Genomic DNA, 24802 nt, shown 5'->3' on the forward strand with positions numbered 1-24802 from the left:
TTTTTTGAGACGGAGTTTCGCTCTTGTTGCCCAGGCTGGAGTGCAATGGCGCGATCTCGGCTCACCGCAACCTCCGCCTCCTAGGTTCAGGCAATTCTCCTGCCTCAGCCTCCTGAGTAGCTGGGACTACAGGCACGCGCCACCATGCCCAGCTAATTTTTTGTATTTTTAGTAGAGGCGGGGTTTCACCATGTTGACCAGGATCGTCTTGATCTCTTGACCTCGTGATCCACCCGCCTCGGCCTCCCAAAGTGCTGGGATTACAGGCTTGAGCCACCGCACCCGGCCAGTTTTACTGTTTTTACAAAGTAAACCACTGTTTACTTTGCTGTATACTACCGATACTATCGTGTAACCTTTCTGCATTTATTTAGAACCTTTCCCCAGTTAAGTATTCCTCTGTGACATCGCTTTTGTTGGCTTCATAGTATTGTCAGACTTAGTGTAATTTACCAATCCCTAATAGTTGAATATGTCAACAATATATATTTTAATATATTTTTTCTAATATAATACTATACTGAACATCCTTTTGTATAAATATTTACATTTGTCCTTTAGTAGTTAGGTGTGTCAAAGTACATGCTTTTTTAAAATTAGTATTTTACCACAAACTCAGAAATTCTTACGGGGGGGTATATGCTTTTTGGTCTTGGCTAAGTTTTACATATATTGCTACATAAACCTTTATCATGTTTCCAGAAAAGCTTTGTTGAGGGAATCATTGTGCAGCTGTTATCTGAAAGAAGGCAACAGTTAAGAGCCTGTCTTTTTTTTTTTTTTTTTTTAAATTGAGACAGGGTCTTGCTCTGTCTCCCAGGCTGGAGTGTGGGCAGTGGTATGATCTTGGCTTACTGCAACCTTCACCTCCCAGGATCAAGCGATTTTTGTGCCTCAGCTTCCCAAGTAGTTGGGACTACCGGCACGTGCCACCACACCCAGCTAATTTTTGCATTTTTAGTAGAGAAAGGGTTTTTCCGTGTTGGCCATGCAGGTCTGGAACTCTTGACCTCAAGTGATCCCCCTGCCTTGGCCTCCCAAAGTGCTGGTATTACAGGTGCAAGCCACTGCACCTGGCCGCCTTTCTTTTTTGACTCAACTTTGGAATAGTCTGGAAGAAAGAAGAGTTAACTCCGTGAATGAGTGAATTTTTTTTAAAGAAATGTCATAAAACAAGTGGTTTAATTTTTGTCTTGTTTCTAACCCTTTAACTACCAGTAAAAATAAGGGAAGTAGTCAAAAATAAGGGAAGTAGTCAAGTAGAGAGGACAAAGGACTAATTATTTTAAAGTCCAGCATCTTGTTAGATTCAAGGGATGACGGAGCCCTGGGAGACAAAAATTAATAAAATAGAAAAATTGGGTACTTGGGTAAATGGTTTTTCTGAATAACTGTAGAACAAATAGAGGGTGAGGAGAGTCGAGACACAGAGAAAATGTGATTGTAGTGGCAACAGTTTGAGTTTTAGTCTCTTTTTTATTTTGAGACAGAGTTTCACTTTTGTTGCCCAGGCTGGAGTGTAGTGGCGCGATCTCGGCTCATTGTAACCTTTGCCTCCTGGGTTCGAGGGACTCTCCTGCCTCAACCTCTTGAGTTAGCTGGGGTTACAGGCGTGCGCCATCATGCCAGGCTAATTTTGTATTTTTAGTAGAGATGGGGTTTCTCCATATTGGTCAGGCTGGTCTTGAGCTCCCGACCTTAGGTGATCTGCTTACCTTGGCCTTCCCAAAGTGCTGGGATTACAGGGGTGAGCCACTGTGCCCAGCTAAGTTTTAAAGTCATTGATATTAAATGGGACCAGTAGGATTTTTTGACTTTTCGCTGTATGCCCTTTTGTGCTGCTGAATCTTTTTTTTTTTTTTTTGAGACGGACTTTCAGTTTTATCACCCAGGCTGGATTGCAATGGCAGTGATATCTGTTCACTGCAAACCCCACCTCCCAGGTTCAAGCGATTCTCATGCCTCAACCTCCCCAGTAGCTGGGACTACAGGCACCTGCCACCACACCTGGCTAATTTTTGTATTTTTGGTAGAGATGGGGGTTTCACCACATTGGCCAGGCTGCTCTCAAACTCATGACTTTGTGATCCACCTGCCTTGGACTCTCAAAGTGTTGAGATTACAGGGATGAGCCACTGCATCCGGCCCAAATTTTTTTAAGACTGGATTCTGCATGTCAGAAGACAATGCTAGGACTAGTGGATAAAGGTTATAGGGAGAAATATTTTTGTAAATGATAAGGAGAAACCAAAAACGATATGTTGCAGAAACTAAACTGGGGGTGTTGTAGAGGGGTTTCATACATAGGTAGTCTGGACTAGAAAAGCCAAGGGATAAGAGGATTAGCTGACTCAAGATAACATTTGAGGTTCATGAAGATGAATTGATGCTATGAAACAGATCTTTCTAGGAAGGTTATTGTTTGTTTCATAATTTCTGACCTAAATATTTGTTACATGAAAAGTTAAGAACAGACTTGAGGCTGGAAAGCTGTGGATGACAGAAGGGATTGGTGCATTCTCAATGAATCTTGATACCGATTAGGTATGTGGATAGTTAGTTAATACATTTACTGTGTATGTATTAAATTGTTTCCTAAACTGTACTAAAAGGCTTATTAAATAAATTTAGAGGCTGAATGTGTTGGCTCATGCCTGTAGTCCCAGAATTTTGGGAGGCCAAGGTGAACACATCACTTGAGCCCAGGAGTTCAAGACCAGCCTGGGCAACATGACGAAACCTTGTCTCCAAAAAAATACAAAAATTATCTGGGTGTGGTGGCTTGCCCCTCTAATTCCAGCTACTGAGGAGGCTGAGGTACGAGAATCACTTGAACCAGGGAGATGGAGGTTGCAGTGAGCTGAGATCACACCACCGCACTCTAGCCTGGGTGGCAGAGGAGAGACTCTGTTTCAAAAAAAAAAAAAAGGCTGGGGGAGATGGTTCACCCCTGTAATCCCAGCAGTTTGGGAGGCCGAGGTGGGTAGATGACGAGGTTAGGAGTTTGAGACCAGCTTGGCCAACGTGGTGAAACCCTGTAATACAAAAATTAGCCGGGCATGGTAGTACATCCTTGTAATCCCAGCTACTGGGGAGGCTGAGGCAGGAGAAACTCTTGAACACGGGAGGCAGAGGTTACAGTGGGCTGAGATTGCACCATCTGTTGCACTCCAGCCTGGTTAGTAAGAGGGAAACTCTGACCCAAAAAAAAAAGTTTAGGAGTGATAATTTGGAAGAAGTGTTTCCTGTTAAGAAAATTTAAGGCCGGTGTTGGTGGCTCACGCCTGTAAACCAAGCACTTTGGAGGCCAAGGTAGGTGGATCACCTGAGGTCGGGAGTTGAAGACCAGCCTGACCAACATGGTGAAGCCCTGTCTTAAAAAAAAAATTTTAAATTGATATATAATTGTTGTATATAATTTTGTTTTGACATCCAGAACACACACTGGACTCTTTATTTTTTTGAGTTAGAGTTTTGCTCTTGTAGCCCAGGCTGGAGTGCAATGGCACGATTTCAGCTCACTGCAGCCTCTCTCTTCCCACCTCAAGCAATTCTCCTACCTCAGCCTCTCTAGTAGCTGGGATTACAGGTACCTGCCACCAGGCCCGGCAGTTTTTTTTTGTATTATTAGGGATGGGGGTTTCACCATGGTGGCCAGGCTGGTCTTGAACTCCTGGGCTCAGGTAATCTACCTGCCTCAGCTTCTCAAAGTGCTGGGATTACAGACGAGCGCCACCATGCCTAGCCTTTTTTTTTCTCTTTTCTTTTTTTGGTGGTAGAGACAAGGCCTTGCTTCGTTACCCAGGCTGGTCTCAAACTCTTGAGCTCAAGTGGTTCTCCTGCCTTTGCCTCCCAAAGTGTTGGGATTATAAGTGTGAGCCACCCTGCTTGGCCTTGTTTTTATCCAGGTTTTCTTTTGATTTTGGCGCACGCGCACAGAAAGCTTCTCTTTATAAGGATGTTTATTCCCTTACGGCCATCTTTCTCCTTCTAACCCTTTAATTTGGGCATTCAGTCTTTTTTGTTTTTGAAGTGATTACTTGGGCTCTATTTTCAACATTTAAAAATGCAAGTTTTGGCTGTGTGCAGTTGCTCATGTCTGTAATCCCACCACTTTGGGAGACTGAGACAGGCAGATCACTTGTGGTCAGGAGTTTGAGACCAGCCTGGGCAATATGGTGAAACCCCGTTGTCTCTATTGAAAACACAAATTAGCCCAGTGTTATGGCGGATGCCTGTAATTCCAGCTACTGGAGAGGTTGAGGCAGGAGAATCTCTTGAACCCTGGAGGTGGAGGATGCAGTGAGCAGATATTTTACCACTGCACTCCAGCCTGGTTGTGTCTCAAAAAAAAAAACAAAAAACAAAAAACTGCAACTTTCTGTGATGTAAAAGAGGAAAACATCTTCACTTGAGCTAAATATATTAAATCTTTAGGAAGTAAATAACCACATGATACTGTTGGCTCCAATTTAGCATCTTACCACCCCACCACTCTTTTATTGCCACTTTAGATCTAGTGAGTGGGCATTCTGTTTTAAACCAGGATAGCAAACTTGAACAATTTTGTGAAATCTTAAGGCCATCTATGTCTATTTTTGTCTTGCAGATAAATATACTTGTCTTTCTGCCAAAAGGGTTAAGGAAATTTTATTTGTATTACTCATCACCTTCCTTGCTTTGTGAATAGATAACATACCTCTTTCTGCAGCCTCTTTAAAGGAGGACTAGAAGAGAATAGATGATATTAAATTTGGATCTCTGAACCATGCCCTCTGTATCTATCTATCTATCTTTTTTTTTTTTTTTTTTTTTTTTTTGAGACAGAGTTTCACTCATGTTACCCAGGCTGGAGTGCAATGGCGCGATCTCGGCTCACCGCAACCTCCGCCCCCCGGGCTCAGGCGATTTTCCTGCCTCAGCCTCCTGAGTAGCTGGGATTACAGGCACGTGCCACCATGCCCAGCTAATTTTTTGTATTTTTTTTTTAGTAGAGACAGGGTTTCACCATGTTGACCAGGATGGTCTTGATCTCTTGACCTGGTGATCCACTCGCCTCGGCCTCCCAAAGTGCTGGGATTACAGGCTTGAGCCACCGCACCTGGCATCTATCTTTCAATAAATGTTTGTGTTAATTGCTGGAATGGAACAGAGAAACAAGGCGCTATCTTTGCCTTAGAAGCAGAGGATTTTAGGAGGACAACAAAATTAAGAATTCATGGAGGCAATAACATTGGAACCATGCCAAATAAGTAATAATGGAATATAAGCACTCAAATAGCACAGTGCTTGATACATAGTACACACAGAAGTTTAGCTATCTTATCTAACACTGTAATTCTCATATTTGAGATAAAGGAAGAGGCTTAAAGAGGTTATTTATCCAAAGTCTCATAGCTAGTAAATGTTGGAGTTGGTCTTTAAAACAAGTCTCTCCAGTGATGTGTTGGAGCCAGCTGTTTAGCTTTCAAGAATACACTTCTGTAGATTAAATTACATTGTAATTACCATTGTATTAGAAGGTAATATTCAAATTCATTACTCTTGAGGTTATTTACATCTGTTGTATCAATATATAATATGCTGTTGTACACTGATAACTCATTGGTAATCTGAAATCAGTGGGTTTTTTTTTTTTTTTTGAGTTGGAATCGATCTTAGCTCACTGCAACCTCCATCTCCCAGGTTCAAGCGATTCTCCTGCCTCAGCCTCGCTGGTAGCTGGGATTGCAGGCGCCTGCCACCATGCCCGGCTAATTTTTGTATTTTTAGTAGAGACAGGACTTCATCATATTGGCCAGGCTGGTCTCAAACTCCTGATTTTGTGATCCGCCTTGGCCTCCCAGAGTGGTGGGATTACAGGTGTGAGCCACCATGCTGGGCCCAGCTGTGTTATCATGGAAATTGGCAAATGCTGTTTACAAATCAGTGCTTAAGTTTTGCTGATGGTCTAGACTGTATAGTGATGGAGAAAATATTGATGCAGATTGAATTTGTGTGTCATGACTGTAGCTCTTTTTTTTTCTTTTCTTTTCTTTTTTTTTTTTTTTTTTTTAAGACGGGGTTTCACCTCACCGTATTGATCAGGCTGGTCTCCAGCTCCTGACCTCAGGTGATCCGCCTGCCTCAGCCTCCCAAAGAGCTGGGATTACAGGTGTGAGCCACCGCACCTGGCTGACTAGCTCTTACATTTTTTTTCCAGTAACACAAAAATTTGTCCTGCACAGTGGCTCACACCTGTAGTCCCAACACTTTGGGAGGCTGAGGTGGGAAGATTGCCTGAGCTCAGGAGTTTGAGACCAGCCTCGGCAGCATAGCAAGACCTCATCTCTACAAAAAAATTTTAAAAAATTAACCAGGCTTGGTGGCACATAATAGTAGTCCCAGCTACTTAGGAGGCTGAGGCAGGAGGATTGTTTGAGTTCAGGAAGTGAAAGCTGCAGTGAACTCTGATCTTGCCACTGCATCCCAGCCTGGGTGACAGTGAGAGAACCTGTCTCAAAAAAAAAAAAAAATACATTTTTTTGAGGAAATATTTAATATTTGAAAAACTATCAATTTAGCAAAGAAGTTGCTCAAAACATGTTTCATGTTTGTTGGAACTTATACCTGGAGAGCCACTGAGTCTCTCTAACCCAAAAGCTCCTGGATTACTCCATGATCTATGAAATTTGCCAGATAAGAAAGTAGAGAAATGGCTAGGTGCACTGGGTCATGCCTGTGATCCTAGCACTTTGGGAGGCCACAGCAAGAGAATCACTTGAACCCAGGAGTTTGAGACCAGCCTAGGCAACATATTGAAACTCTGTCTCTACAAAAAGTAAAAATAAAAAATCAACCACGTGTGGTGAGACACACCTGTAGTCTTAGTTACTCGGGAGGATTGAGCCTGGGACGTCAAGGCTGCAGTGAGCCGTGATGGTACCACTGCACTTCAGTTTGGGTGACAGAGACCCTGTCTCCAAAAAAATGGCATTCTAATAAGAGCATGTTCAAAAACGTCTTGTGAATGCTTACGGTATGTTTTCAGAATGATGAGAAGTTTCATGTGGTATAGAATGGCAAGCAATAATGCTAGAGAGGTTGATTGGGCAAGTATATGAAGGGTTTCAGGATTTTATTCTTTACTTTTAGATTGGTTGTAAGGGAGGATAGTTAATTAGGGAATAATAGTTTGGAGGTTAGGAGGGATGAAACACTTAACTGAGCACTGACCTTGTTAGGCACAATTGCTAGGAACTTTCATAGCTTTACTTTAATCCCCGTGCCAACCTGGGAGGCAATATCCTGTATTTATAGATAGAGAAATGGAAACTTAGTAAGCAACTTATCAAAACATCTATTAGGTCTGGTGTGGTGGCTCACGCCTCTAATCCCAGCACTTTGAGAGGCCCAGGTTGGCAGGTCTTTTGAGGTCAGGGGTGCGATACCAGCTTGGCCAACAGGGTGAAACATTTGTCTCTACTAAAAATACAAAAAATTAGCTGAGAGTGGTGGTATGTGCCTGAAGTCCCAGCTACTCAGGAGGCCAGAGGCATGAGAATCACTTGAACCTGGGAGGCAGAGGTAACAGTGAGCTGAGATCACAACATTGCACTCCACCTGGGCGACAGAGTGAGACTCTGTCTCAGAAAAAAAAAAAAGGTAGGTAGGTGGGAGATGGCCCAGAGACTAAATGAAGTCCTTTTACAGTACTCTGGGGAAAAAAGATGATGGGGGCCTGAACCAGGACAATGGGAATGGGAGATTGGATTTGAGGAATGTGGTAGACATATTTGCTGACTAGTTTTTTAAAAATTAAAGATGATGAGAGGAGCAGCAGTTTAAGGTTAGGTTTTGGAGATGTATTGGCTTTCGAAAATAGTTTCAGTGCCTGTGGAACAGCAACGTGATAGTAGGCAGTTGGGAATCTGGAGCTCAGAGAGACTGTTGATAGGAATTTGAATTTTTTTTTTTTTTTTTTTTTTTTTTAAGATGGGGTTTTACCTTGTTGGTCAGGCTGGTCTTGAACTCCCGACCTCAGGTGATCCACCTGCCTTGGCCTCCAGAGTGCTTGGATTACAGGCATGAGCCACCATGCCTGGCCAGGAATTTGAAGTTTCAACCCTCAGAATATGTAAAGACATGGAAGAGTTTGACTTTTCAAAAATCCTGGTAATAAGAATGGCTAACAGTTACTGAATGCTTTGTACAGTGTCTAGCATACCGTTGTTTTAAATATATATACGTTCATTTAATTCTTGTATGCTTGTGAGGTAGAGGCAGTATAACTGTCAGTTTTACTGATAAAGACATTAAAGCACAGAAAATAGTAACTTTGCAAAGGCACATGAGATAAGAAAATAGAGCTGGTGTTATAATTCTGCAGTGTGGTTCTGGGGAGTGAGAGAAAAGGACTAAGGAACGAATTCCCCAGAAATAACAAAACTTGAAGGATAAAGAGGGAGCAAGTGAAAGATTGAGAAAGATAGTCTGAGTTTTAAAAAGAGAACAAGGAAGGGGCTATTCAGGTTGCGTATTCCTAATTGGAAAATCTGCAGCTCCTCCAAGTCTGAAACTGAGTGTCGACATGACACTGAAGATAATGCCCATTGGAGCATCTTGTATTTTGGATTTTCAGATTAGGGATGCTCAACCAGTATGTATCTACAAATATTCAAAAAATCTGAAAAAATCTGAAATCCAGAACATTTCGTATCCCAGGCATTTTAGATAGGGAATACACAGCCTGTACGGCAATTAAAGCAGTAGGGTAGAGTACACTTACTCAGATTGCAGAGAGGTAACAGATGACAGCAAATGCCAATGATGTCTTGAATAAAAAGCCACTTTGCTGTTAGAGACTTGAAGGTTTTGATTTCCATGCTTCCTTCAAAAGACTCTGCGTTTGTTGTTTATCTTGCCGACCTCTTTGCACTTGCATAGTCGGTATCTTTCAACCTCTGTGTTGCAAGCCTTAAAGAGGTATTATGAAGCTCTTTTGTTTGCCTAGTATGTGCTGTTTTGGTAAATTCGACTATATAAAAATGTCTGAAGGCCAGATGTGGTGACTCATACCTGTAATCCCAGCACTTTGGGAGGCCAGGGTCGGGGGATCATGAGGTCAGGAGATCGAGACCATCCTGGCTAACAAGGTGAAACCCTGTCTATGCTAAAAATACAAAAGATTAGCCGGGCATGGTGGTGCGCTCCTGTAGTCCCAGCTGCTCAGGAGGCTAAGGCAGGAGAATGGCTTGAACTCAGAAGGCAGAAGTTACAGTGAGCTGAGATTGCACCACTGCACTCCAGCCTGGGTGACAGAGCAAGACTCTGTCTCAAAAAAAAAAAAAAGTCCGAAATACAGAGTTGAATATGAAGAATGGCAGCATTCTGATTTTGATGTGGCTAAAAATTGATCCAGAGAGGACTACTGTTTTTCCATGCTTAAACATGTATGGGACAAGGGGTAGTTGGCAGTGCTGGAATCGTTTAGTATGTCTTGAATACTTTAAACCAAGAATCACTCAAGTATAAGCCATTCTGCTTACCTGCCAGAAGTAAAGATTACTTCCATAACAGTTTTAAAACTTTTTTAGCATTGGAATTTTTTCCCTCCAAATGAAACTTTTCTTGGAACCTCATGAAGGACTGATTTTTACGTGTTCAGCTTCTTTTCTCCCAGAAGATCTGGGAAGCATCTCCCCTACGAAGCATAATTTGAAACACCATAGATGCCAATGAATTTTTAAAAACGGGAATGATGCACGGAAGATGAGGTAGAGAGATCTGTTTGGAGATGGGAGAAGTATGAGGATTCAGCAAATTCAGCATCTCTTCTAAAGATTTTGGGTTATTTAGTCTGGGCTCAGGTGTGGAGGGATGAGGAAGACTTACCCAAGAGGGATATAGGGAAGGGCTATTGCATTGGCTTTGCCTGCCCTTTTTTTTTTTTTTCTCCTCTGTTGTCACCAGGCTGGAGGGCAGTGGTGCCATCTCGACTCACTGCGACCTCCGACTCCCGGATTCAAGTGATTCTTCTGCCTCAGCCTCCCGAGTAACTGGGACTACAGGCACACGCCAACACGCACAGCTGATTTTTGTATATATATATATATTTTTTAGTAGAGACAGGGTTTCACCGTGCTGGCCAGGCTGGTCTTGAACTCCTGACCTCATGATTGCCCACTTTGGCCTACCAAAGTGCTGGGATTACAGGCATGAGCCACCACGTCTGACCAACTTTTGTATTTTTAGTAGAGACAGGGTTTCAACCGTGTTGGCCAGGATCATCTCCATCTCTTGACCTTGTGATCCTCCTGCCTTGGCCTCTCAAAGTTTTGGGATTACAGGCATGAGCCATCACACTCAACCATTGCCTGCCTTTCTTTAAGGGACAGCATGATGAACTGTTTCTGTAATTCCTTAGGAGTTTTATGTAGAGGAGAAGACAGACCTTGATTTAGGGCAAACAAAGGTGTTCTCTTCCTGCTTTTCTATATTCATCATTGAAATCATGTAAGTCTTCACATAAGCAAGGAAAAAGTGGCAGCTCAGATCATTACTTCTTTCTCGTACACGAAGCAGGTAACAGTTTAAATTTGCATGCTGCTGCCACCTCCTGGACCAAATTCTAGTTCCAGCGCGCCCAATAAATAGTGCCCTAATGCTTTTCATCCCTTGCTGAATAAACAAATAGCCCCTTGTTGAACTGATTTGACTCCAGTTAGCCATTGGGAAAGAGATCAAGGAATTATGATATATCAAATGAAACATTCTAGCGTAACATATAGTAAAGTACTAACTGGCAGTGTGAGACCAAGTATAGAATAGTAAGACCAGTTAGAGCTAGTTAAACAGGGCATTTTTATGGAAGACTTAATTTGAATTGGGTCTGAAAGGGTGGGTAGGAAAAGACAGAAAGATGAAGAAAATGGCCAATCCCCTGTGTGAATTTTTGGATATAGAGGGAGAAGGGACAGCTGCAGCAGTTGTTCTACTTTCCAACTCATTTGCAGTTGATATTGCAATTTCTGGTGGTTCTTTTTTTAGACAGAGTCTTGCTCTGTCGCCAGGCTGGAGTGCAGTGGCGCGATCTCTGCTCACTGCAACCTCCGCCTCTCAGGTTCAAGCAGTTCTCCTGTCTCAGCTGGGACTACAGGCATGTGCCACCACACCCAGCTAATTTTTGTATTTTTTAGTAGAGATGGGGTTTCACCATGTTGGCCAGGATGGCCTCGGTCTCTTGACCTCATGATCCACCTGCCTAGGCCTCCCAAAGTGCTGGGATTACAGGCATTAGCCACCGCAACTGGCCAATTTCTGGTGGTTCTTATGAGATGTTCAGTAGTCTGCCTGCTGTGTATGTCAGAATTCAAATTTGGCCTATATCACTTGGTGTACTACATGAAGCCATTTTAAAAGATAGACTCTTCATGTGAGGTTTTTTTTTTTGTAAGCTGTGGATAACGTATAGAACTTGTGTTTGCATGTAAAAATCTTGCAGTGCGCAAACTATAAATACTTACAAGTTTTGCATTTGTTTTTATTATAAAATGTAACCAAATTATAAAAGGTATAGAAAATAAAAGAAATCGCCCACGATTCGTGTACAACAAAACTATTCATCTTGGCATTATTTCTTCTCATCTTTACCTATGTAATTTGTTTATACAGTTTAATCATCTTGAATATAGTGTTCTTTTCATCCTCTTAGTGCTTTAGGTATAATATTTACCCATATTTAGGCATTTGCTGGTTATTAGGCACTTGTCATATATCCTCAATCTCTTGTAATAATCCTGTAAAATAGTGAAGATTATCTTCATCTTGTAGAGACCTGAGATTCAATAAGGAAAAACTAGACCACTACCTAGGAAGTAGAACTGGAATTTGTTTTCCTACAAGGCTCTTTTTGTTTTTAGGCCATGCTATGTCTTCATATTTATTGTTTAAAATTGCTAACTGGCTGGGCGTGGTGGTTTACAGGTGTAAACCAGTTAGGATCACTTGAGCCTAGGAGTTGGAGACTAGAATGGTCAACAAATAATAAAAAGAAATTAGCTGGGTGTGGTCGCATGCACCTGTGGTCCCAGCTATTTGGGAGGCTGAGGTGGACGGATGGCCTGAGCCCAGGAAGTTGAGGCTGCAGTGAACTAGGATTGTACCACTGCACCCTAGTGTGGGCAACAGAGACCCTGTCTCCAAAAAAAAAAAAAAATATATATATATATGTATATAATTTGCTAACTGTATTTTAGTATCTGCTAATGCCTATAGCCAGTCACCTTTGTGGTCATATGAAGAGAACATAATTAGTTGAGACATAAATATTTTAAGCAGTCAGTTTTAATTTTCCCATCACAAATTTCAAAATGGAGTGAATTGGAACTACTCTACACGATCTCCATGACCGTTTGTTGAAGCTTGTAAAAGTTGTTGCTAATTACAGGCATCGGGAATAAGGAAGAGTGCAAACGGTTCTGGATAATGCACACCGACAGGTTATAAGTGGGACTGTTTTAGTTTACCCCACTGTCATTTTATACACGAACTGCAGGGTTACCTCACTTAGTGGCAGAGCTAGAATTAGAGCCCAGACAGATTCTTGGCTAATTCATAGTTATGGCAAAAGTTAATTTGGTTAGGGTCGGTGGGCCTGCACAGTGGTGAGGAGAGGAGTGTGGTGGACCTGGACACGAGAGCTTCAATGTATAGACTGAAAAAAATGGCAACTGATTTAAAACAACTTTGAGTCACCTGAAAAGTTTAGAAAATATATTGATAACCTACGTTCTACTTAACAGACTTAACTAGATTGGAAATCTTGCTTAGTAAGCCCTATAAGCTTATTTAGTAAGCTTATTTCTTTTTTTTTTTTCTTCTTTTTTTTTTTTTTTTTGTGAATCCTAACCATTCAGGAGGTATTTTTTATAGGATTAGAAATGATTAGGCTGGGTGTGGTGGCTCACGCCTGTAACCCCAGCACTTTGGGAGGTTGAGGCGGGTGGATAACGAGGTCAAGAGGTGGAGACCATCCTGGTCAACATGGTGAAATCCTGTCTCTACTAAAAATACAAAAATTAGCTGGAGATGGGGGTGGTGTGCACCTGTAGTTTCAGCTACCTGGGAGGCTGAGGCAGGAGAACTGCTTGAACAGGGGAGGTGGAGGTTGCCGTGAGCCGAGATCACGCCACTGCATTCCAGCCTGGTGGCAGAGTGAGACTCTGTCCCCTCCAAAAAAAAAAAAGAAAATTGAAGAGTAGTTTTTCAGTTAGTACAAAAAGTACCCTCTGGAAGTTTTTACATTGAGATTCTTGTCCTCCCTTGTCTACTGAATGAGCATCTTTGGAGGCAAGGCCTCTAAGCATTCTATATTATCAGTTGGGTTACTGATATGATAATATAGGTTTTGGGTTTCTTTCAAGGTTCATGGGGGCATAGGAAAAACTAGTTCAGACCTATATAGACTTAATTTTGTGGGAGGGATAAACATCAGATTTTAATGTTCATAAAATTATATCCAAGTAAATATGAATATGCCTCAGTTGTGTTTTATGGCCCACTTAAAAATGAAGGGAGAGGGATGACAAAAGTAGAGGGAAATGGGAGGAATGGTGGTAGAACAGTACAGTTGTAAGTAGAAAAGGATATTAAGCTTAAGTAGAGGAAAGCCAAATAGATTTATTATATATATTATATGAAGAGATTGTATATGTACAGACTTAACATTGCTACCTTATGGCTTTTCATTTATTTCCTCTAGAGACCGACCTTTCTATTTTATTTGTGAGGCTAGAGTTTAGCTCTATTAGCCAGGCTGGACTGCAGTGGCGCGATCCCGGCTTACCGCAGCCTTCTCCTCCCTGGTTCAAGCTATTCTCCTGCCTCAGCCTCCCAAATAGCTGGGACTAAAAGCGCGTACCACCACACTTGGCTAATTTTCACATTTTTAGTAGAGATGGGATTTCACAGTATTGGCCAGGCCTGTCTTGAACTAATGACCTCAAGTGATTCACCCACCTTGGCCTCCCAAAGTGCTGGGATTACAGGCACGAGCCACTGCACCTGGCCAAGTTTTCTTTTCTTTTTTTTTTCTTTCTTTTTTTTTTTTTAAAGACAGAATCTCGCTCTGTCACCAGGCGCCAGGCTGGAGTGCAGTGGCTCGATCTCGGCACACTGCAACCTCCGTCTCCTGGGTTCAAGCAATTCTCCTGCCTTAGCCTCCCGGGGAAGCTGGGACTACAGGCAGACACCACCACGCCCAGCTAATTTTTTTGTATTTTTAGTAAAGATGGGGTTTCACCATGTTGGCCAGGATGGTCTTGATCTCTTTACCTACCTCGTGATCTGCCTGCCTTGGCCTCCCAAAGTGCTGGGATTACAGGCATGACTCACGGCAACAGGCCAAGTTTTCTATTTTATAATCATGGATTTAAAGTGAGGAGGGCCTAAGGTGGCAGAGTGAGACTCCGTCTAAAAAAAAAAAAAAAAAAAAAAAAAGGCTGGGCGCAGCGGCTCACTCCTGTAATCTCAGCACTCTGGGAGCCAAGGCAGGTGCATCACCTGAGGTAAGGAGTCTGAGATCGCCCTGGCCAACAAGGCGACCCCATCTCTACCAAAAACAAAAAATTAGCCGGGCCTGCTGGCAGGTGCCTATATTCCCAGGTACTTGGGAGACTGAGGCGAGAATTGCTTGAACCCGGGAGATGAAGGTTGCAGTGAGCCGAGATCTTGCCATTGCACGCCAGCCTGGGCAACAAGTGTGAAACTCTGTCTCAGAAAAGAAAACAAAAACGCATTGGGATTTATTTCAGGGAAAACATTAGTATTGTCGGATTTTGAAATCCGTCTCTCTAGGAAAAGAGGATAGGCTGGAATGCAGTGGTACGATCTCAGCTCACTGCAACCTCCACCTCCCAGGTTCAAGCCATTCTCCTGCCCCAGCCTCCCGAATAGCTAGGATGATAGGTGTGCACCACCACGCCCAGCTAATTTTTGTATTCTCAGTAGAGACAGGGTTTCACCATGTTGGCCAGGATGATCTGAGTCTTTTTTTTTTTTTTTTTTTTTTTTTGGGGACAGAGTTTCACTCTTTTTACCCAGGCTGGAGTGCAATGGCGCGATCTCGGCTCACCGCAACCTCTACCTCCTGGGTTCAGGCAATTCTCCTGCCTCAGCCTCCTGAGTAGCTGGGATTACAGGCACGTGTCACCATGCCCAGCTAATTTTTTGTATTTTTAGTAGAGACGGGGTTTCACCATGTTGACCAGGATGGTCTCGATCTCTTGACCTCGTGATCCGCCCGCCTTGGCCTCCCAAAGTGCTGGGATTTACAGGCTTGAGCCATCGCGCCCGGCCCGATGATCTCAGTCTCTTGACCTCGTGATCTGCCTGCCTCAGCTCTGCAAAGTGCTGGGATTACAGGTGTGAACCACTGCACTGGGCCTACAGTATTAACTGTAAACAGTGTTGTGCAGCAGATCTCTAGAACATGAAACATATGGAAATCTATAGAGACCAGACATGGTTGCTCATGCCTGTAATCCGAGCACTTTGCCTGGCCTTCTGTTTTTTTTTGTTTTGTTTTGTTTTGTTTTAATATGAGGTGTTCAGGCTGAAGTCCAGTGGCTATTCACAGTGTTGATCATAGCTCATCACAGACTCAAATTCCTGGACTCCAATGATCGTTTGGCTCAGCATCCCAAGTAGCTGGGACTGAACAAGGTACAAGCCTCTGTGCCTGATTTAAATTTATCTTCATCTGTCATGTAGGTTGGAGTGCAGTGGTGCAATCTCGGCTCACTGCAACCACCTGCCTCAGCCTCTCCAGTAGCTGAGATTATAGGTGTGTGCCAGCACACTGGCTAATTTTTATATTTTTTTTGTAGAGATTGGGTTTTGCCATGTTGCCCAGGCAAGTTTGAACACTGGCCTCAAGTGATCTACTTGCCTTGGCTTCATAAAGTGCTGAGATACAGGCATGAGCCACTGCACCCAGCCTATTATTAAACATTAAAGTTTTGCCGGGCACGGTGGCTCAAGCCTGTAATCCCAGCACTTTGGGAGGCCGAGGCGGGTGGATCACGAGGTCCAGAGATCAAGACCATCCTGGTCAACATGGTGAAACCCCGTCTCTACTAAAAATACAAAACATTAGCTGGGCATGGTGGCGCGTGCCTGTAATCCCAGCTACTCAGGAGGCTGAGGCAGGAGAATTGCCTGAACCCGGGAGGCGGAGGTTGCGGTGAGCCGAGATCGCGCCATTGCACTCCAGCCTGGGTAACAAGAGTGAAACTCCATCCCCAAAAAAAAAAAAAAATTAAAGTTTTATTAAATGTTAACGTAGTGTGCACCCAACTTTTTTTGCAGAAGGAATAAATTCATTTCTTCCCTTCCCCTCAGTTTTGTGTTTTGAAATACATTAAAAATTTTTTTTGAGAGACAGGTTCTCTGTTACCCAAGGCTGCCAGGCTAGAATGTAGTGATCACATCATATAGCTCACTGTAACCTCCAATTCCTGGGTTCAAGCTGTCCTCCCACCTCACTCTCCCAAGTAGCTAGGATTTTAGGCATGCACCACCACACCCAGCTAAATTAAAAAAAATTTTTTGTGGAGACAGGGTCTCACTATGTTGCTGAAGGCTGGTCTTGAACTCCTGGCCTCAAGCACTTCTCCTGCCTCAGCTTCCCAAAGTGTGAGCAGCAGATGTGAGCTACCATGCCGGGTCTTGGAATAATTTCAGATTTACTCTTCCACATTTTGCCACATTTGCTTTATCATTTGAATGTTTTTGAAAATGTATATATACGGTGTTTTCCTGAGCCATCAAGAGTTAAGGTCTAGACATCATGTCTTTTCTCCTAGTTATTTTGCTGTGTACTTCCTAGAACAAAGACATGCAGTTACATAAGCACAGTGCATTTATCAAAATCAGGAAATATAATTGACCCAATATTTTTACCCACAGATCTTATTCAGACTTTTATCAGTTGTCTTAATGTCCTTGATAGTGTTTCTTTTTGTGGTCTGGGTTCCAGTCCATGAATATTTGGAGACCATGGTTTACGTCTCCTAAATGTTTTGTTGTTTTGAGACAGGGTCTCATTCTGTTACCTAGGCCAGAGTGCAGTGGCATGATCACAGCTCACTGCTGCCTCGCCCATCCCCGGCTCAAGTCATTTCCCAGGTTGCTGGGACTACAGGTGCATGCCACCACACCCAGCTGAGTTTTTAAAGTTTTTTGTATTTGTAAGAGATGGGTTTTGCCATGTTGCCTAGGCTAGCCTCGAACTCCGGTGCTCAAGCTGTCCGCCAGCTTCCGCTTCCCAAAATGCTGGGATTTCAGGAGTGAGCTACTATTCCCAGCCCTGTTAAGTCAGGCTTCACTGCTTTCAAGTAAGGTTGTATCTTTCTCAGTCCATCATACTGGGAGGTACAAGATGTCCGTTTATGTCATTACTGATAATGTTAACTTTGGTCACTTTGTGTAAGGTGTTGTCCACCAGATTCTCCACTTAATTTTTTTTTTTTTTAATATGTGGGAAAATAGTTTGACGCTATGTAAATAACTTGTTTCTCTCAAACCTTCTCCTTTTAATTCTAGCATTGACTGATAATTCTTGCTTGATTCAAGTATAACTGTGATAGGTGTTTACTTATCATTATTAATTTTTTTTTTTTGAGACGGAGTTTCACTCTCGTTACCCAGGCTGGAGTGCAATGGCGCGATCTCGGCTCACCGCAACCTCCGCCTCCTGGGTTCAGGCAATTCTCCTGTCTCAACCTCCTGAGTAGCTGGGATTACAGGCACGCGCCACCATGCCCAGCTAATGTTTTGTGTTTTTAGTAGAGACGAGGTTTCACCATGTTGACCAGGATGGTCTCGATCTCTGGACCTCGTGATCCACCCGCCTCGGCCTCCCAAAGTGCTGGGATTACAGGCTTGAGCCACCGCGCCCGGCCAATTTTTGTTTTCTTTTTGGTTCGTGTTCTCTGTGAAGTTGCATACTTATCGTTAATATTATTTAATAATACTCAAGTCACAGATTTGGCCAACGAGAGGGAGGCCCTTCAAAAGGATTCTACTGTGCCCCAGATTCCCACTCCAATCTATACTTTTCTCTCTTTTTTTTTTTTTTTTTTTTTTTGAGACGGAGTCTCGCTCTGTCATCAGGCTGAAGTGCAGTGACACAATCTCAGCTCATTGCAGTCTCTGCCTCCCGGGTTCAAGCAATTCCCCTCCCTCAGCTTTCCGAGTAGCTGGGACTATAGGCGCACACCACCACGCCCAGCTAAGTTTTTGTACTTTAGTAGAGATGGGGTTTCACCATGTTGGCCAGAATGGTCTCGATCTCCTGACCTGTGATCTGCCTACCTCAGACTCCCAAAGTGCTGGGATTACAGGCGTGAGCCACTGGTGCCAGCTTCCCCCCCAACCCCGCCAAGATGAGGTCTCACTTTGTCACCCAGGCTGGAGTACGGTGGTGTGATCAGTGCTGACTACAGCCTTGACCTCCTGGGCTTAAGCCATCCTCCCACCTCAGCCTCCCAAGTAGCTGGGACCACAGACACATGCCACCACCATGCTTGGCTAATAAAAAAAAAATTTTTTTTTTTTTGTAGAGACAGGGTCTCCATATGTTGGCCAGGCTGGTTTTGAACTCTTGGACTCAAGCAGTCTATCTGCCTTGGCCTCCGGAAGTGTTGGGATTAGAAGTGTGAGCCACCACTCCTGACTGTCTTGGTATTGCTGTATAGTTAAAATTTCAGAAAGTTTGGCTTTTGAAGCAATATTGAACCATAGGTATTTGTGAGACTTAAAATTGCACATTATAAACAGGAACAGATTTGGTATTTAAATAGTGCTGTAGTAAGTATACATGATGCTGTTCTGAATTTTTCTTTTTTTAAAATTTTGTGTGGGCTGAATAATATTCTTGACTTTTAAATGCTAGTAAGCCTGTCGACTAACTTAAATATAATAAACATGTTTCTTTGGAAAAAGCACATCTATCAGAGCAGTGATAGAATCTGTTTCTAATTCAGTGTTATAATTTGGGACAATTTATTGTTTTCATTTCTGGGGTTACATTAAGAGATAATAGGCAGAATTTTATGTAGAAGTCTATCTTAGCCTGTTATCTACTGCTAAACTTATGAACGGTTTTTGAGTGAAGTTGGTTGAAGACCTGTTCTTTGCTTTCTGCTTTTTGATCTAGCTGGGACTACTATTATATGAAACAAGACTGAATTTAGTTTGAGTGTGGATGTAGGGTTAAGGGAAAGATATTGAAAGTGGTAGTGGTTATGGATGTTTCAAAGAAGGAAGGGATTTTGAACTGTACCTTGAAGGACAGAAGGAGAAGAGACAAAAATTACTGGCTTAAAAAATAGTAAAAGCAAGAGGAATGAGATTTAATCAAGAAATGCATCTCAGTCCAGATTTCCTGAGGCCAAAAGTAGACACCGATCAATATTAGATGAGAGGTTATATAAATTGTATCCATCTGGGTTATGAAAGATAAAATCAGGTAAATGAGTTTGAAATCAACGTAAGCAAGATGCTGTTGACTTTATAGCCTAGGGTAAATTTTAAAAAAAAAATTGACTTCAACCTCAGATTTTTTTTTCTTCCCTCACATCTTGTGGTTTTTATTTTTTTATTTACTTTTTAAGAGACAAGGTCTCAGCACTGCCATCCAGGCTGTAGTACAGTGGTGGCATCATCATAGCTAGGACTACATGCATGCACCATAAGTGGTAGTTGCTATTTTTAGTAGAAACCATGCTGACATAGAGCCATAGTTACCACAGGGTAAATGGGAAGAAATGTATAAGTTCAGGCCTGTGTGCCACTGACCACTTAATGCTTTTGCTTTTAACAGCCATGTGAATCTAGTAATTTACATGAAAAAAGGTTCTTTAATTAAAAAAATTAAAAAATTTATTAAAGGTGTAGAATTTAAACAATTCTGTACATGAGGTAATATGTGAAATGGAAGAATTTAGGATAAGTTTCCGAAAGACTCAGTGATTCTTAAGAAAATGAGTGTGGCTCACGCCTGTAATCCTAGCAATTTAGGAGGCCAAGGTAGGTGGATCACTTGAGGTCAGGAGTTCAAGACCAGCCTGGCCAACATGGTGAAACCCAGTCTCTACTGTAAGGACAAAAATTAGCTAGGCATGGTGGCAGGCACCTGTAATCCCAGCTACTCAGGAGGCTGAGGTAGGAGAATTGCTTGAACCCTGGAGGTGGAGGTTGCTGTGAGCCAAGATCTTGCCATTGCACTCCAGCCTGGGCAACAAGAGTGAAACTCTTTCTCAGAAAAGAAAACAAAAAAGCATTGGGATTTATTTCAGGGGAAACATAAGTATTGTCAGATTTTGAAACCCATCTCCCTAGGGAAAGAGGCCAGATATGTGGGGCAGTTTTTTTTCCCTCCCATCTGTGGACTAAGGGCTTTCTATATGTCAGCTCATTAATTTTACTTAACCTTGTGAGAGATTTATCTTCACTTTACAGAAAAGGAAATTGAAGGCTTATGAGTATGTCCAAGGCCTTGCAACTAGTTTGGGATTTGAATTTAGGTCAGTCTGACTCTAACATTCTTCTAGTGTTCTGTGTATATATGCTGCTTCCCTTTAGCTGACCAGTCATGTGTGGTTGGGTTACTTCCATTAGGCCCATATTTTTGGGGCAACTGACAACAAGGTATTAATTTAAACAATATATTAAGAAAGCATGCAATGAATTTTCAAGTCAAAAGTAATTTTGCATTAGGATGTTTGAGTGTTACTATTTTGGTTCAGAAGAAAGTAAAAGCCAGTTTTTCTTTATGGGCAATATTCTACTTCAAATAATTAATTTTCTGATAATTCTAAATAAATTTCTCTTGAGTTATTCTGTGAAGTTTTAAATTCATAAGCATGTTAAATTTTGACTAACCATTTCAACTTTCTTCTTACCTCTCTGTAGGAACGTCAAGGTCGTGGGAAATAAAAGGCAGTTCTACACAGACTGCAGCAACGGTTGCATCTGCATATCCTAAGAGGAAAAAATGACCTTCAAGAGAATTAGGACTTTTTTCTTAATTTCACTGACTTCAGAGACGATTGCAGACTTGCAGTTTAAGTATTGGAATTTCACAAAAGACATAGGACTTAACTGGAAAATGAAAAAAAAAAGAAAAAGAAAAAACTAAACAAAAAATCCCTCTAGGTAGTTTAGGTGAAAAATGTCCCTTTTATTTTGGCTTTGGTTGTGATTTCAGAGCATAATGCTTTGTTTTTTTTGTCTTTTTACTATGTTTTTCGGATTTTTAAGTCCGTAAGTGCATACAGTTTTCTCTAATTTTTAAACCCTTTCCTCCTCCCATTTTGACATTTGCACTTGGAGAACACTTGAGTTGTGAAGGTTTTGGGCATCCACCCCAGAAAGTGGGAGTTTGATTTTACCCTTCCGAACTGGAAGAACATTTTTATGAAGAATTTTTGTCTAGGAGAATTTACCAGTGTTACCCAAGGTTGTGTCTTTAAGGGTGGTTCATTTTCTCTGACCCTTTGTTACTCAAAGTACTAGGAGTCCTAAGAAATGTTCTGTTCTTGTACATTATACTGATTAAGTCAGGATTAATTTGATTTCAAAGCTAAGAACAGTGGTAAAAACTTGTTTACAGAAATGCATTTTGGAAGAGAAAAATATTGTAAAACGTGTAGTGAATGTTTCTTCAGTTTCTTGTTCAGCCAATGAGGAAAGGGCATTGCCTTTCTTTTTACCATTAATCACTTCTCAATAAACGTGAGATCCTGTTGAGCATCACTTCTAGGACCATTTAGTATTATTTGAGTCTGTTGTATTTTGTGAAATATTTGGAGTATAAGGAGTTATAAGAGGTGAGACTCTTATAACTCTAATTTTAGAGAATTTGTGCTAAGAGTAAACACTTCAGGCTTGCTTTTTACCCAGGGTTGGTTAACCATGACCTCTGCAAAGAAGCTGGGCCAATATTCATAATGGTTTATTTCTGGATACTTTGCAGAGAATGTAGAGTCATTGCTAAATCATTTGTTCAATAAATATTAAGACTACTAGGCACTATGCCTAACTACATGGAATCTGGCCAGCTAGATGCAGAAGAAGTAGAGCCCAGGAATAAGTGTTTAATCTGAAATAAGGTTTTATTTTTATTATTTAAAAATGTACATATGGGGTCTTGCTATGTTGTCCAGGCTGGAGTGCAGTGGCTGTTCACAGGCATGATCCCACTACTGATCAGCACAGGAGTTTTGACCTGCTCTGTTTCCGACCTGGGCCGGTTCACCCCTCCTTAGGCAACCTGGTGGTCCCCTGCTCCCAGGAGGTCACCATATTGATGCCGAACTTAGTGCGGACAGCCGATTGGCAGAGAGCACTACAGCCCAGAACTCCTGGACTCAAGAGATCCTCCAGCCTCAGCCTCCCGAATAGCTGGGACTACAGGCACGTGCCACCGCCCGGCTGAAATAAGGTTTTATAGACAGTATTCCATATGGATGCAGGTCCCCTCAATAAAATTTCTGTGGGCTTGGGTCTTTGGGAACCTTAAAACAACCGTAATGGCATTTCTTCTTTTCAGCAGTTTTAGAGGCTTCTCTATCTTAAAAGATTTTTAGCTCTTAAGATGTTCCCATTTTAGTCTGAGCACAGTGGCTCATACCTGTAGTGCCAGCGCTTTGTGAGGCTGAGGCAGGCAGATTACTTGAGGTCAGGAGTTCGAGGCCAGCCTGGCCAATATGATGAAACCTTGTCTTTACAAAAATTAGCCAGGCATAGTGGTGGGTGCCTGTGATCCCAGCTACTTGGGAGGCTGAGGCAGGAGAATCGCTTTAACCCAGGTGGTGGAGGTTGCAGTGAGCCGAGATTACACCATGACACTCCAGCCTGGTGACAGAGCAAGACCCTGTCTCAAAAAAAAAAAGTTCCCATTTTAGAGAGTTGGATTATGTGAAAACATCTAACATTTATACTAAGGGTTATGGAAATGTATTTTAATACTGTTGGACAGAGATGTGCCGTCAAAATTACCCAGTTCTCCACAGCCCAGTATAGTAAAATTAAGAGTGCCAATAAAATGATTAAATGCTGGTTTCTAAATAACACTTTTTTTTTTTTTTTTTTTTTTTTTTTTTGAGTTGGAGTCTTGTTTTGTTTCCCTGGCTGGAGTGTAGTGGGGTGATCTCGCCTTACTGCCACCTTCACCTCCTAGGTTCAAGTGATTCTCTTGCTTCAGCCTGCTGATTAACTGGGATTACAGGCACACGCTGCCATGCCTGGATAATTTTTGTATTTTTAGTAGAGACAGGTTTCACCATGTTGGCCAGGCTGGTCTCGAACTCCCAACCTTGGGTGATCTACCTACCTTGGCCTCCCAAAAGTGCTGGGATTACAGGTGTGAGCCACTGTGCCCAGTCAATAGCACCATTATAGACATTCGCAATCAAAAGCTTTTCTTGGCCTATCAGAGGCACAGTACAATATTCCTAAATATTTCTGGCTGCCATTCTTTTTGAAGCACATTTACCCCAAATTTTGGGGAGTTCCTTTTGTTGTTATCAGTAGGAAGGTGCTGGATTTGCTAGTAATATGTATGGCACTCAGTGTTTTCACTTTTAGCCCAAACTTCTGTGACTTCTAGAGGACTCTCCAGGGCTTGTTTAGTATTTCACCTTGAAAAGGGAATATATCCAGAGGAAAGCAAGTTCAAAAGCAATTTTTTTTTAAACTAGATTTTTCTACATTGTATTTCAAGTTGGGTATGAGATAATTTGAGATGACTTTTTGCAATTTGAAATGTTAGCACCATAGTAGTTTCCAGTCTTTCATAGCACACATAGAAAGTGCTGTTTCAGTCTACTGACTGAAAGGAATTTGGAGCCCCTAATAAGATGCACACTTAGCCTTCCCTGAGGGGTTCAGGATTTTGAATTTGCATATTTTAGAAAAACCAGATTGGCTCTTCCTGTAGCATAAAAATTAGACTGTTCTTTACTAAGGACCCCAAAATGCAGCTAAACTAGCTTTTTTATTAAAGACAACTTCGGCAGTATTTTAATACAGACAGGGTTTCACCATGTTGGCCAAGCTGGTCTGGACTCCTGACCTCAAGTGATCTGCCTGCCTCGGCCTCCCAAAGTGCTGGGATTACAAGCATGAGCCACTGTGCCCAGCTCTGGCCTTCAATATAAAAACAAATTTCAGCCGGGCGTGGTGGCTCAAGCCTGTAATCCCAGCACTTTGGGAGGCCGAGGCGGGTGGATCACGAGGTCAAGAGATCGAGACCATCCTGGTCAACCAAGGTGAAACCCCGTCTCTACTAAAAATACAAAAATTAGCTGGGCATGATGGTGCATGCCTGTAGTCCCAGCTACTCGGGAGGCTGAGGCTGGAGAATTGCTTGAACCCAGGAGGCGGAGGTTGCGGTGAGCCGAGATCGTGCCATTGCACTCCAGCCTGGGCAACAACAGCAAAACTCCGTCTCAAAAAAAAAAAAAAAAATTTCAGGCTGGGCGCGGTGGCTTACACCTGTAATCACAGCATTTTGGGAGACCAAGGTGAGTGGATCACCTGAGGTCAGGAGTTTGAGACAAACTTGGCCAACCTGGTGAAACCCCATCTTTACTAAATATACAAAAATTAGCTGGATGTGATAGTGCGCACCTGTAATCCCAGCTACTCAAAATCCTTGGCAAATTTGTCAAGGAATTTGCCAAGGAGGCTGAGGCAGGAGAGTTGCTGGGAGGCAGAGGTTGCAAAGAGCTGAGATCGTGCCACTGTACTCCAGCCT

General features: G+C 42.4%; 1 protein-coding gene across 1 annotated transcript in view; it reads left to right on the forward strand.

The window, feature by feature from the left end:
• The window catches only part of YTHDF2 (YTH N6-methyladenosine RNA binding protein 2), a 33868-nt gene extending 12070 nt beyond the window's left edge, over positions 1–21798 (forward strand). The window contains exon 5 of the mRNA XM_032246608.1: positions 20956–21798. Coding sequence (XP_032102499.1) covers positions 20956–20979 — 24 coding nt within the window. The 3' untranslated portion in view covers positions 20980–21798. The remainder of the gene's footprint in view (positions 1–20955) is intronic.
• Positions 21799–24802: the final 3004 nt, after the last annotated feature.

Source organism: Sapajus apella, unplaced genomic scaffold (genome assembly GCF_009761245.1).
Source record: "Sapajus apella isolate SASKATOON/1434 unplaced genomic scaffold, GSC_monkey_1.0 scaffold62, whole genome shotgun sequence".
NCBI classification, from domain to species: domain Eukaryota; kingdom Metazoa; phylum Chordata; class Mammalia; order Primates; family Cebidae; genus Sapajus; species Sapajus apella.